Source organism: Delphinapterus leucas, chromosome 3 (assembly GCF_059928025.1).
Source record: "Delphinapterus leucas isolate spDelLeu-1000000601 "Yukka" chromosome 3, BTC_Dleu_Yukka2, whole genome shotgun sequence".
NCBI lineage: Eukaryota > Metazoa > Chordata > Mammalia > Artiodactyla > Monodontidae > Delphinapterus > Delphinapterus leucas.
The window spans coordinates 31,314,783-31,328,997 of NC_143131.1; the positions used below are offsets into that span (position 1 = coordinate 31,314,783).

The following is a 14,215-nucleotide window of genomic DNA, read 5'->3' on the forward strand; positions in this document are numbered from 1 at the left end:
ACCCACCTTCCTTGTCTCCCTACACGTTTCCCTCCCTCTACTCTTTCCATTACTCCTTCCTCCCTCCCTGACATACTCATCATTTTCTCTACGTGCTTAATATGTATTAATATTACATACCAAGTACTCTTCTTATGGGTATTTTTTTAATGAGGTAAAACTCAAGTTTATCTCACCTTAATTTTTTAACTATGTTATATACTTTTAATAATGATGGTCCTCAAATCATAAAATTCTTAGATAGATGTAGATGGACATATAGTCCCAGCTCTCTGCACTAACTACTAACTGAGTAGATGACTTAGCTCCTCTGGTTTCAGTTTTCTAATATGTAAATTCAGTTGTACTACGTGATCTTTGAAGCCCCAACATTCAATGATTTATGAATATCAATCACTCGGAGGAAATTTTGGGGAAGAAAAATATTGATTTATTTGGTAAGTGTTAATTGCATGCTATGAGCAAGATAATGAACAGTATCTTGAGTTTAAGCCTTAAAATGTGAGAAATGTTCACAAAGATAGAAAGAAGTTTGGCACATCTATTATGGTGGGGATTTTTAAAAATATTTATTATTTTATTTATTTATTTTTGGCTGCACCAGGTCTTAGTTGCAGCATGTGGGATCTTTAGTTGCAGCATGGGGACTTCTTAGTTCTGGCACGCAGACTCTTAGTTGCGGCATGCGTGCGGGATCTAGTTCCCCAACCAGGGATCAAACCCAGGCCCCCTGCATTGGGAGCGTGGAGTCTTACCCACTGGACCACCAGGGTAGTCCCTATGGTGGGGTTTTTTTATGAAGATTTGTTTTCTCTATCTTTTTGGTTTTTTCTTATCTTTAAATTTGTAGCTAGTTGTTCTCTACAAACCCCTCTAAACCTACTTTGCTTCATCCCACTAACAAAACAATCACTTCTACTAATTAATTTTAGCTTACTCAATTTTCAAAAAGAAAAATGGCAAATAACACCGAAGCTTGAAAATGAAGCTCCTTATGACAAAGTTGGCCTTGTTGGACAAACAGAACCTCATAATCTGTAGCACCGGTATATGTCTTACCCATGTTCAGCTTATAAAAACACACAGGCACACAAATCTTTATCTGCAATTTCCCTTCTCTGCAGATAACTAAAGTTTAACACAGCCAACCTTAGACCCAAATAGTCCATTTCCAACATTCAAAAACTTTCTCCTTACTTTACACTCTCTCTCTAGATGGCAGCATCCCTCTATGTTACAAATTACCTCCTTTCATCAGGACGAGAAAGGATTTGGTGCCAGTTACTTAAGCCAGTCATTATATAGATCTGAAGTATGCTTTTTTCACTTAGGTGCATCGCTACTCTAGAGGCATGATCAAGTTACTGAGTTGTAGTTTCTGGAGGTCTGGTAGTTTCTCTGGATCTGCTAAGGGAAAAGAATTTATGTCCTGTCAGCATTACATTCTTTCAGGACCTGAACCCATTTTGTGGTGATATAGGCCATTTAAAAAATTTCTTCCTTCTCTCTCCTGTGAGATCAGGTCCCATCTCCTCAGTTCCAATTTAACCCCTGTCCTCTTTCTGGCTCAGCTCACACATGCATGTTTTATGCTCTTTTGATGTTACTTTAGTTAGTTTCAAAATATATCTTCAGACCATCATCACTTGTTAGCAGTCCAGATCTTTTACCTATGACTTCTGCCTTGCTTGTTTATTGCCATCCACAGGGGGTGAGCTATCTGACATTTGGGTAGAAGGAATGCAGCTTCCTACTGAATACAGGTATTGATTGCATATTAAATCCTGACTTTTGGATATTGTACTAGATTTGCCAACAGACATCATTAAAAAGCAACGCAGGTGTGAAACTTACCTTGCCGAAATGTTGTTTAAGATTTCAAGTCAAGTTAATGATTTAATATAATGGTTGAGCCAGCACTTTTTAAATAGAATCCTCAATTTAAATAAAAAGTGAATTATAACAATGAATATTATTTAGCCCTTTTTAATTTGGAGTTTTGGACACTGCTTGTTTATTTTGTCAGAAATACGAAGGATTTCTCCAAGGCCATAGCAGTCCAGTTCCAAAAACAGTGCATTGCTGTCTTTCACACTTCATGCAGTGTGAGAGATACAGACTGTGCTGTTGTTTAAAAGAAAACTGCTAGCCCAGCAAGCAGGTCACTTTCTCTGAGCTGATGTATTTGCATTGATACAGCTGCATTTTCTCACCTCTTTCTCTTAGGGACAAATACCCACTTCTGAGACAGTTGGATGTGGTTAGTAATTTATATAGAAATTAACCGGTGACTTCAAAAACAACACATTTTGAACAACTGAACCACAAATTGAGTTCAAGGGCCAGCCGTCACTCAGGCCCTTCATAAGTGCTTAGCTGAGCATCTGTTTTTGTGCCCGATAAGAGGCAGTGAGCATGGATTAAAGCAGAGGCTCTGGAGTCAGGGTTCTTGGGTTAGGATCTTGCCTCTACACCCCTGCTGTGAGGTCTTGGCCATTACCTATCTCATGAGGCTTTTGCAGAGAAACGAGCAAACACATGAAAAGCGCTTAAAACAGTGTCTGGCCTATGACAAACACTCCGTAAATGTGATTTGTTTATAAGTGACATGTTAGCACTGTGGTGTAGTCCAGGGTATAACCTCAGTTTACTGCTCTCAAAGAACTTGTACAACACAGTTAAGGAGACAACATCAACATGAATGAAATAATTATGGACAAATCATAGAATCTTAGTTTTGAAAGGGGTCCTATAGGTCCCCTAGTGGAACTCACCATCTAAGGTGTCTAGAGCATCCTCAGTAGATGGCCTTCCATAACATGGCATATCAATAAGTGTTAAAAGGTATCCTGTTGGGCTTCCCTGGTGGCACAGTGGTTGAGAGTCCGCCTGCCGATGCAGGGGACGCGGGTTCGTGCCCCGGTCCGGGAAGATCCCACATGCCGCGGAGCGGCTGGTCTCGTGAGCCATGGCCGCTGAGCCTGCGCGTCCGGAGCCTGTGCTCCGCAACGGGAAAGACCACAACAGTGAGAGGCCCGCGTACCACAAAAAAAAAAAAAAGGTATCCTGTTGCCCGAGCTTCCCAGCACGTGTGGCAGCATTCTGGTGTATGCGTTAACATGTGTGCCAAGATCTTGGTCCTTCATCCCACAGGGTCAGCCTCCTGTTTTTACCCCCAAGCTATTATACACATTTGAGATTCACCTCTGTGGTACATGTATCAGTAATTCATTTCTTGCTACTACTGTGTAGGTATCCAGTGTATGAATATACCACAATTTGCTTATCCATTTACCTTGCTTATATACACTTGGGTTGTTCTCATGTTGAAGCTCACAGGAATAAAATCTGCTATGAACATTCTTGCTCAAGCTTCTTGTGGACGCATTGTTTTCATTTCTCTTGGGGAAAATGCCTAAGAATATAATTGCTAGGTCATAGGGTAGGTGTAGATTTAACTATATAAGAAACTGACAAACTGTTTTCCAAAGTTGTTATACCACTTCACGGCAATGATTAGGAGTCGTCGGCAATGATTAGGAGTCGTGTTTCTCCACATTCTCCCCAACACATAGTATCAACAGTGTTTTTAATTTTAGCCCTTCTAGTGAATGTGAAACAATATCTCACAGTGATTTTAATTGCATTTTCCTGATGACTCATTATGCTGAGCATCTTTTGATGTGCTTACTGGCCATTTGTATATTCTTTCTGAAGTGCCTGCAAGATCATTTTTCTGTGTTTTAATCAAATTGTTTACATTGAGTTCTTTATATATTCTGATTACAAGTCCTTTTTCAGGTACATTTTTTACAAATATTTTCTCCCAGTCTTCTCTTTTCTTTTCCTAATGTTATCCTTTAAAGAGCAGATACATTTAGTGTTGATAGTCTGATTTGTCTAATTTTTATGGTTAGCACTTCTTCTGTCTGTCTAAAACCTGCCTATTCCAACTTTGTGAAGATAGTTTTCTGTTTTCTTTTAGAAGCTTTATAGATTTGCTTTTGCATTTTAGTATATTTCACCTCAAGTTAATTTTTGTATGAGGTAGTTATTAAGGTTCATTTTTAGTAATATGTTTATCTATTTGTTCCAGGATTATTACAGAAAAGACTATCTTTTTCTCTTTCAAATTATCTTGGTATCTTTTTCAAAAATCAATTGACCACATATGAATAATAGTTCAATTTCCCGGCTCCCTCTTCTGTTGCAATGGTTGATTTTCTATCCTTACACCATTATTATACCACCTTGATTATTATAGCTTAAAATCCAAAGTATAAGTTGTCAACTGTGTATTTCTTTTTCAAGATTGATTAACTATTCTAGATCCTTTGCATTTCCTTTTAAATTTTAAATCAGCTTGTCCAAAAAAATAGTCTGCTAGAATTTTGATTGGGATGGCCTTGACTCTCTAGATCAATTGAGGAGGATTGATACCTTAATAATATGGAGCCTTCCAATTCATGTATTTAGTTCCATCTTCTTTAGCTTCTCTCTGCAATGTCTGTTTTAAGTGTACAGTTCTTGCACATATTTCATTATTTATTATTATTAGTTCTAGTGTTTGGGGCAGCTGACGTAGATTCCTAAGGATCTTTCTACATAGACTATCACTTGTCTGTGAATAAAAACAGTTTTATCTCTTTCTTTCCAATACGTAAGCCTTTTGTTTTCTTTTTCTTAACTTAGTACACTGGCTAGGACCTCCAGTATGACGCTGAGTAGAAGGAATTACAGCGGACATCTTTGTTATCTTCTGATCTTAGCAGGAAAGTGTTCAGCCTTTCACTTGATACTGAAAGTACGATGTTAGATGCTGGTTTTTGTAAAGTTCTTTATCAGGTTGGGTAAGTTCCTTTCCATCCCTAATCCTTTTAAAATTTTTCATGACTGAATGTTCTTTATGTTTTTTTCTGCATCTTTCTGGCACAGTGTTGTTTATAATATTCCCTTGTTATCCTTCTAATATTTGAAGGCTCTATAATGGCACTCTATATCATTCCTGATAATGGATTATGTGCTTTGTCTCTCTCTCTCTCTCTCTCTCTCTTTTTTTTTTTTTTTGGCTGCACTGTGCAGCATGCAGGATCTTAGTTCCTCGACCGGGGATCAAACCCATGCCCGCTGCCGTGGAGCAGTGGAAGCACGGCGTCTTAACCACTGGAACACCAGGGAAGTCCCTGTTTTGTCTCTTTTTTATTGAGAAATCTAGTTAGGATTTTATTAATTTTATTAATGTTTTCAAAGAAATAGCTTTTGGGAATCAGGGATGAGTAGAATATTTCCTCCTAGCTTTGGTTTTAGAAGTTGGAAAATGAAAGGGTTTTTTTGTTTATTTTTACTTTCATTTTTGTTGTTTTAAGTCTTAACTCCAGAAATGTAATTAGGGATGGCTTTGACAGCCATAGCTGTAAAAAAAATTGTGGTAAAATACACTTACCATAAAATGTACCATGTTAACCATTTTTAAGTGTACAGCACAGTAGTTTTCACTTTGTTCACATTGTTGTTCAATCAATCTCCAGAACTCTTTCACCTTGTAAAACTGAAACTGTATACCATTAAACAATGACTACCCACTCACCCTTCTTCCTGCCCCTGCCCAAGCCTCTGGAAATTCCCATTCTACTTTCTGTCTCTATGAATTTAACAGTTCTACATCTCATATTAGTGGAATCATGCAGTATTTGTCTTTTGTGACTGGCTTATTTCACTTAACATAATATCCTTAAGAATCATCCATGTTGTAGCCTGTATCAGAATTTCCTTCCTTTTTAAAGCTGAATAATAATCCAGTTATGTATTTTGTTTATCCATTCATTTGTTGATGAACACATAGGTTGCCTACCCTTTTTGGCTATTGTGTGTGCAAGTATCTGTTTGAGTCCCTGCTTTCACTTCTTTGGGGGTATATACCCAGAAGTAGAATATCTGGTTCATAGAATAATTCTATTTTAAAATTTTAAATAGTAAGGAACTACCATACTGTTTTCCACAGCAGATGCATGATTTTACTTTCCCACCAACAAAACACAATGGTTCTAATTTCTCCACTCTCTTGTTATTGTTGATAACAATCAACACTTGTTATTTTCTGTTTTCTTTTTTTTAATAGTAACCATCCTAACAAGTGTAAGGTGGGAAAGTGCAGTTTAAATAATTACATTAATTTTCCAAATCCTCACATATGTGCCATCCATTAGGAAGGCTTATTATGGAAAGGATTCCTGTCCTGAGTGTGAGGTTGAACACGATAAGTGAATAGAATATGAGTTCTCCCCTTTCTAATAATTTTTAAATGATCTATATTTGTTTCTACCAATCTGTGACTTTAAATGCTTTGCAAATAGAACAAAACTATCTCTTTGAAGCTCCTTTTTGGTGAAAGAAAAACAGAAGTGCGTGTAGGTCTTCTGGAGATTGAGTTTAATAATGGTCAACAATTTAATCAATCATGCCCACATAGTATGAAATCTCATATAAAAACTCCAGACACCAAGCTCAGTGGAGCTTCCTGGTCGGTGAGCTCATTGATATACTGGGAGAGTGGTGCACCCAGACTCCATGGGGACAGAAGCTCCTGTGCTCGGGACTTGCCTAGACCTTGCCCTATGTATCCCTTCGTCTGGCTGTTCATTTGTATCCTTTATAATAAAATGGCAATTGTGAGCTTTCTTGAGTTCTGTGAATGTTCTAGCAAATTTTAAAACCTGAGAGGGTTGTGAGAAGCCTTGAATTTGTAGTTGTCCAGGCAGAAATGTAGGTATCTTGGAGACACCTGAAAGTTGTAACTGGCATTTGAAGGGGGGCAGTCTTGTGAGACTGAGCCCTTAACTTTTGGGGTCCTTGCTAGCTCTAAGTAGTGTTAGAATTGAATTGAATTGTAGGACACCCAGTTGGTGTCCAAAAATTGGTGTCAGAACACACAAAATCAGGAGGAATCCCAATGCATCTTGGGTCTGCAGAGGTTTTCTAATATGGACCAAGGAAGAAAATTAATCATGGTAACACTAAGAATCGTGGATTTTATGAGACAGCTATATATAACAGAAAGTGCCTTGAATGTAGATTTTAATAACTATGTAACCTTGGAAAAATCACTTGACCTTGAAGATTCCTAGTGTCCACATCTTGAAAAATGAGGCTAATGATGCTTACCTGTAATAGTTAATTTTATGTGTCAACTTGGCTGCACCACAGTGCCAGATATTTGGTCACACATTATTCTGGATGTTTCTATGAGAGTGTTTTGAATGAGATTTACATTAAATTGGTGAACTTTGAGTAAAGTAGATTGCCCTCCATAATGTTGATGGGCCTCATCCAGTCAGTTGAAAGCCTGACTAGAACAAAAGATTGACCTCTCCCGAGGAAGACGGGACTTCTGGCCAGCAGACAACCTGTGGACTTCAACTGTAACATCGGTAGGATCTTCACGTGGGTCTCCAACCTGCTGCCCCACACAACAGACTTTGGACTTGCTAGCTTCCATAATCATGTGTTCAGTCCCTTAAAATAACCTCTCTCCCTCTCTCTATATCTTTATCTATATGTATCTGTATATTTCAATATACACACACACGTATATACATATAGAGTATGTATATATGTACATGCTTTGAGGTTAACAAAGTAGTCTCACATACATTATCTTATTTAATTCTCATAACAACCAGGTGAAGTAGTGTATTAATCAAGTTTCTGCAGAGAAAGAGAACAATAGGATGTATACATACATGTGTACACACAGGCATACATACCTACATGTATGTAGACACACGTTACATACATGTATACACATGTATATATGTATACACATCTGTATAAGTAAATAAGATAATGTCTGTGGAACTACTCTGTGAACTTCAAAGCACTGTAAAATGTAAGGATCGTTAAATCTGCCCAGTACATGTAATGTGTACTGAAATTCGTGCTGAGTATTTATAGACATATAAATTAATGTCTACAAATGTGGTCTCAGATCAATGTTATATACAGATGGATTTAAAATACCACAGAAGAAGCAACAGTAGAAAGATTAGCCTTCTGGACTTCCGTTCTGGACTAGTATAGCACCTGTTGCCATAGGGTGTAAAGTCTATGTGGACAGGAAAGCATGCGGCTTGGCTGGCTTAGTTCAGCATACATACCCAGCATCTGGCACAGTGTTTTGCATAGTCATTGTACAGCTAATTGCTGAAGAATAAGTGACTTTTATCTATGTGGTCACCCAAAAAGCACATTTTGTGAGTGACTAGGTGGAAAGAGTTAAATACCTCAGACTTAACATAAAGCACTTTAGCATCTAGCATGGAGGACTGGAAAGTACGCATGTGTTGAACCTGGTTATGCCTCAGAAGAGTTAAATGTCAATTAATCCTGACCTGTATGCTGGAATCTTAGTCTGGCTGGTGGTAGGCCAAAGCCACAAACTCAGAGTACCTCAGTGAATAAATCCACAGCCAGCCCTCACTCTGAAACAAATGGCTTTGCTTCCTTGGACCTTTGCTGAACTTTGCATAATAACAAGGTACAAATATAGCTTGGTGGAAAAGTCAGAACCATTGCACTGAATGAGTACTTTTAAACTCTGGGACAGTAACTGGAATGCAAACACTGCCCAGTGTCACTTGTCAGCTCACATCTCTAGATGACATCTCTTGTAGCAGTCAGTGGCCAGTCTGGATTGCATTAGCATGCTTCACAACTTTATGGATTGTGGTTTATGTGGGCAGATATTTTGAGACTCGGTTGTGGAAGAATATGGTTGCTTTCAAAACATTCTAGGCAAAAGCTTTGGTCTGCAAGAGGAGACCAGACTTCTAATCTTGTTGATATTTTGGGAAGTATGTCATCACAATGATATTTCCAGGCTGTTCTGGATATGGCCAGTAAGGCAGAGACCATCAACACGGCCTGCCTTAAATTAAAGCAACAGTGGGATACTATTTTCCACTTATAAAATTGGAAAAAAACAATTTTAAAATAATACCCAGTATTACTGAGACTCTATATCTCTACACTGCTGATTAGAGGACCATCTGCCTCCCCCACCCTGAAAAATCTTGAAAAACATGCATATCCTTTGACTCCACAATGCCACCTCTAAGAATGTATTCCAAGAAAATAATCTTATCTCGGCAATGATTTATCCATTAGTGTACGTTAGACACAGTGTTGCTTGTAATAGTGAAAAATTAGAAATCAGTGAAATGTCCAGCCACTGTAAATTGCCTAAAAGAATTTTGCTATCACCCATATGAAGGAATAGTATACAACTGTTAAAAATAAGGTTGTAGAAGAATATATAATGACAAGGGAATTTGTTCATAATCTATTGTTGAGTTAAAAAGCAGTTTGCAAACTCTATGTACAAAATAAGTCTATATTTACTTTAAAAAATCAAGCAAAAGAATAATTTGTACATGTGCATATAAGAAAAGGCTAGAAGGCTATACATTAAGATGTTAATAGCAACTATCTTTGGGTGGTGATTTTTACAGGTGATTTTTACCATCTCCTTTATGCTCCCCCTAGCAAGGTTACTATAATAAATATTACATCAACAATTGTGGGAGAGGGAAGGTAGCTTTAAACATTTCAAACAAAATGAACCGCAAACAAAAATCCTATGATGAATTAGATTGTCTATTAATAGAGAAGCAAGTACATTTGACAGTGCTGTGATTAAACCCTGGCACATTCTAGGACTTTACATTCTAAGGCAGTTAGTTCAAAATAATTTATATGAGCCCTGATGGTACAGAAGGGTCTTAGTAGTTTTTGCTGTTTTCACTTTAATAGGAAGTATTTTATACCCACACTCTGCTAAGCCTTGTACAGCATGAAGTCCAGGAACTGAAGCAGGGAGGTGGCCTGACACATTCACACAAACGTTAGCACACAGATGCCACCTTGGAAATGGGAGGTTTCAGCCCTTCAGCCAACACTCCTCATACCACTGAAATCTAAAACTGTGTCTATGGAAAAATAAAGAGCTTGTAGTCTAGATCCATACACAGACAGATCCATCTGTCTATTGAGGAGAAGTTAGAAATGTCTGGGGTGAATCCTTAACCTCTTGGGGGTGATGTCATCCCTGACACCCAGCCTTTTCTACAAGTGTCCTTGGTGTCCCTGACAGCATGGATTGGAGGGATCATCCTGTCTATTCATGTCAACCATCTGCCGCTAATTGATGCAGCTGGCTGAGTAGTGGATTTGAAATTTTAAGACTGATGGTGAAAATGGCTGCAAGGTAGATAGTTCAGTCTGAATGAGTGCCCATCATGTGAAATGTGACACTTTTCCCTGTCTGTCTCCATCTGTTCCAGAACCGTAAAAGAGAAAGAGCCTAGAATATATTTATTTCTCCCACAAATGAATGAGCCAGAGATCCAGACAAATTTAGGCTTAAACTTTAAGTCCAAGATGATACCATTAGTGGTAGGACAAGGGAGAACATTGCAGACCAACTTAAAGCCACTCTCAGCAAATTTCCCCTGTAGCAGATTCAGCCTTGGCTAGACGGGTGTTTTGAATTACACAAAATCCAGAGTACTCTGGGAAAATGACAGTGGCTAGAAGTGTAAGCACATAAGTTTCAGAATGACAACTCCATTCTCGATAGTCTTCTATAGTCCTTTAAAAACCAATAGTGAATGCAAGTTAACTCACCCTTATACATCACTATTATGTCTGTTCTCAGAGTTTAAAAATGGAAGATTGCAAAGCATTTCACAGCAGAGATTCCCCAGCCCACCATCCTTCCGGAAATGCAAATGGACAGGAGGTCACAGAACACACAACCCATTAGCCTGACTGACTCACCTTGATGTTGCTGGTCCTCTGGAATCTTCAGTCTACAGGTGCGCAAACTGTTGAACAGGTGGCTGCTGCCCTTTCTTTGTATGGTAGACATGGTACTGGCAGTACGGCTGTGGCTCCAGTATCAGTAGGGTATTCCTTCCCTTGGCCAGTCACCTAGAATGGTCTTCACACGATACCCAGAACCACAGAGGTACAGGCAGATGCTGTCCTTGCATGGAAAAACATTTACTTCTCTAATAAACTTCCAAGTGTTTCCTAGTCATGATTCTTGAAATAAGTATTTACCAACTTGTAGCTTCTCCTACATATAAAGATGCCAATTCATTTGGATAAAAACACAACTTAATTCTTCTTTCATTTCAAAGCACATTGAAACTTCCCCCCTTATAGTGTAAAATCCAGTAAAGTAACTATTTCTAACAGATTACAGTTTTGCAATGATGACTCCTTCTGCTGACATGAAGTCTAATGGCTCCAGTATTTAGAGACGACTGCTAGAGTAATACATACCCAAAGGGAAAAAAAAAAAAAAAAGTGCTGCCGAGTTAAATCAAGTGATTTCTAAGCCTGGTCTGAGTTACCCTCCGTGACAGCTGAAAGTGAACGGTTCTTAAAGGAGGCTGGAAGGGGGAGGAGCCGAGTGGGCTAGGCTGATTAGCATATAGAGGCAGGCAAGAAATGGCGTTGGAGTTGCTTTGAATAATAGTGACCAAAGCAGGGATTCTAAAAAGATGCCCCAACGTTGCAGTCATTCTAAAAAGATGCCCCAACGTTGCAGTCATCACATATCTGACTTCTGCTACTTTGTTTGTAATTAAAACGAACGCTCACAGCAGGAGTTTATACCGCATGGATATTGATGTGTAAACCCGACATCTAAAGGAACTGCTAATGAGCTCATGGAAATCTACTGCTGGAACTTTCAGTTTCTGTAAACACCTTTGAGTCTTCAGAAGGGGGCCGTTTTAGAGCAGACTGCTGTCAAGGCAATTATTTGGAGTTCTGGAAGAAAAATAAAAACACAAAACATTATCTTTCCAGAGATCTATATCTGTTTCCCCTTAGATTATCTATTACTACTTCTAGGTCATAAGACAAAGCTATTTCCAGTGTTTTCTTGTGCTGAAATAGCATACTTCATTGAAATACTGAAAATCGTTTATATTTCATTGAAATAATAACGTATTTCATTACTGCTTCAAGACAAACACCTTTCATTGAACTTAGGAAACTGCTACCTCTGAAGTTGTAATGAATGCTGGTAGATCCTACACTTCAAGATTCACAGCTCTTGTAGATTCAGAGATGAGGTGGTGGGCAAGGACAAGGAGAAAGGCAGAGCTGTTTAGCTTCAAAATCTGGAACCTGCAACTTCCTGTGCACATTTGGAAACTGGTGCTAAGCTCGACACCCTGACTAGAAATTTACCTCCTAGCCGGATCCTGGTGGGCACCCTCATTTCACTTTGAGGCAATTAACGGTTCCCAAAGCATACTCTGAGCTATGAAAACTCTTATGGAATGTAAGTGCTGTTTCATAATTCTTATGATTTTTGTCAAACTGCTTTTACTATTTTAATAAATAGTTTACCTATTGCAGTTTTTTAGGTCCCTCAGAGTGTAACAGGTTATAGAAGTGTTTGGCTACATTGAAAGAGATTCCTGTTACTAGAGAACCATAGTTTCTGCTTTAAATGGCTGGTATTTATCTTCTGCTTCACAATGGTCATGGTAGGAGGCTGAGGTATTTTCTTGCTGAATTACATAAAGCTATCAATATGCTATCTAAAGCAATTCTACTCCAATAAAGGTGTTAAAGATTAAAAAAAATTTAAAAATTAAAAAGATATTTTAAATATAAAAGAAAAAAGAAGATGCTTATGTTGGCATTAAGTAAGAGTGAAAGAGGGCACCAACACTATGTGTTCCTCATATTTGTTGGTATCACAGAATCTAACAAGATTAAAAAGTATTCGTATAACTTATTGGGTTTGTTTTCATTGGAACGCTTATTATAGTATCAAAAATGTCTTCTGATTCATTAGTGAAATAAAATAATTGTGCTCTATATTAAAAATATATATATATTCTACCTAGCTGTGGACCTCACTAAACGTATTATCATGTAGGTAAATCAAATAACCCACAAAACTGTAAGCCAGGCCTTGAGAGAAATGAATGTTTTAAAAAGTGTTTTACAATGAGAAAAAAAAAAAAATATATATATATATGAAGAGAGAATAGCATAATAAGCCCTATTTACCCATCACTTGGATTCAGTCATTATTAGCTCATGGATAATCTTGTTTCTAATGTGTGTTTCATCACAGCCACTTTTCCCCCTCTCTCCACCACTGCATTTGAAGCATCCCAGACATCATTGCATTCATAAATATTTCAATATGTATTTCTAAAACGCAAGGACTTTGAAAAATAGAACCATAATAAAAGTGTCACCTTTCTAACAATTAAGCATGATTTCTTAATGTGATTAAATATCCAGGTGGTATTTTGCTCAAATTGGGACCCAAAAGTCCACACACTGTATTTGGTTGCTATGTCTCTCTCTCTTTTCTTTTTTTTTTAATAGTAATCTTTTATTTATTTATTTATTTTTGACTGTGTTGGGTCTTCGTTTCTGTGCGAGGGCTTTCTCTAGTTGTGGCAAGCGGGGGCCACTCTTCATCGTGGTGCGTGGGCCTCAAGCGGGGGCCACTCTTAATCGCGGTGCACAGGCCTCTTCACTATCGCGGCCTCTCTTGTTGCGGAGCACAGGCTCCAGACCGCAGGCTCAGTAGTTGTGGCTCACGGGCCTAGTCGCTTCGCGGCATGTGGGATCTTCCCAGACCAGGGCTCGAACCTGTGTCCCCTGCATTAGCAGGCAGATCCTCAAGCACTGCGCCACCAGGGAAGCCCACTATGTCTCTTTAAGTCTTTTCTATTCTGTAGGTTTCTCTCTGAGAGGAAATGTTGCTTGGAAATTAGCGTCTGCATTTACCCTAATGCAGGGTCTAGTGTTTCAAAGAAGTCCCCTAGATGCCTCCATTTTTCTTACTCACGAGTGAGTGTAAAGCTGGGAAAAAAGAGAAGAAAAGGAATGGTCAGCTGACCATAGAGCCAGCTTTCTAACCCCAGCACTCCCACTAGTGTGCTGTGTAACCCTGAACTAGGAACTTAACATCTCTGAGTTTGTGTCTTCATTTGTCAAATGAAACAAGTGTTTTGTAAGCAGTGCAAGAACGTATTCAACACTTGCTCTGTCGATATGAAGGCCTGAAAAGGGGAGGGGTATCCTGTTTTATCTTTGGCTAAAGGCTGAGAAGAAAAAATAGATTTAAAACTGAGAATCTGAGTAGAATTTGGGAGTGTATTTGAAAATCTAG

At 38.4% G+C, this 14,215-nt stretch overlaps 1 protein-coding gene across 1 annotated transcript in view; it reads right to left on the reverse strand.

The window, feature by feature from the left end:
- The window catches only part of RANBP3L (RAN binding protein 3 like), a 50,209-nt gene extending 38,801 nt beyond the window's left edge, over positions 1–11,408 (reverse strand). Inside the window, exon 1 of the mRNA XM_022599219.2 lies at positions 10,834–11,408. Coding sequence (XP_022454927.1) covers positions 10,834–10,924 — 91 coding nt within the window. The 5' untranslated portion in view covers positions 10,925–11,408. The remainder of the gene's footprint in view (positions 1–10,833) is intronic.
- Positions 11,409–14,215: the final 2,807 nt, after the last annotated feature.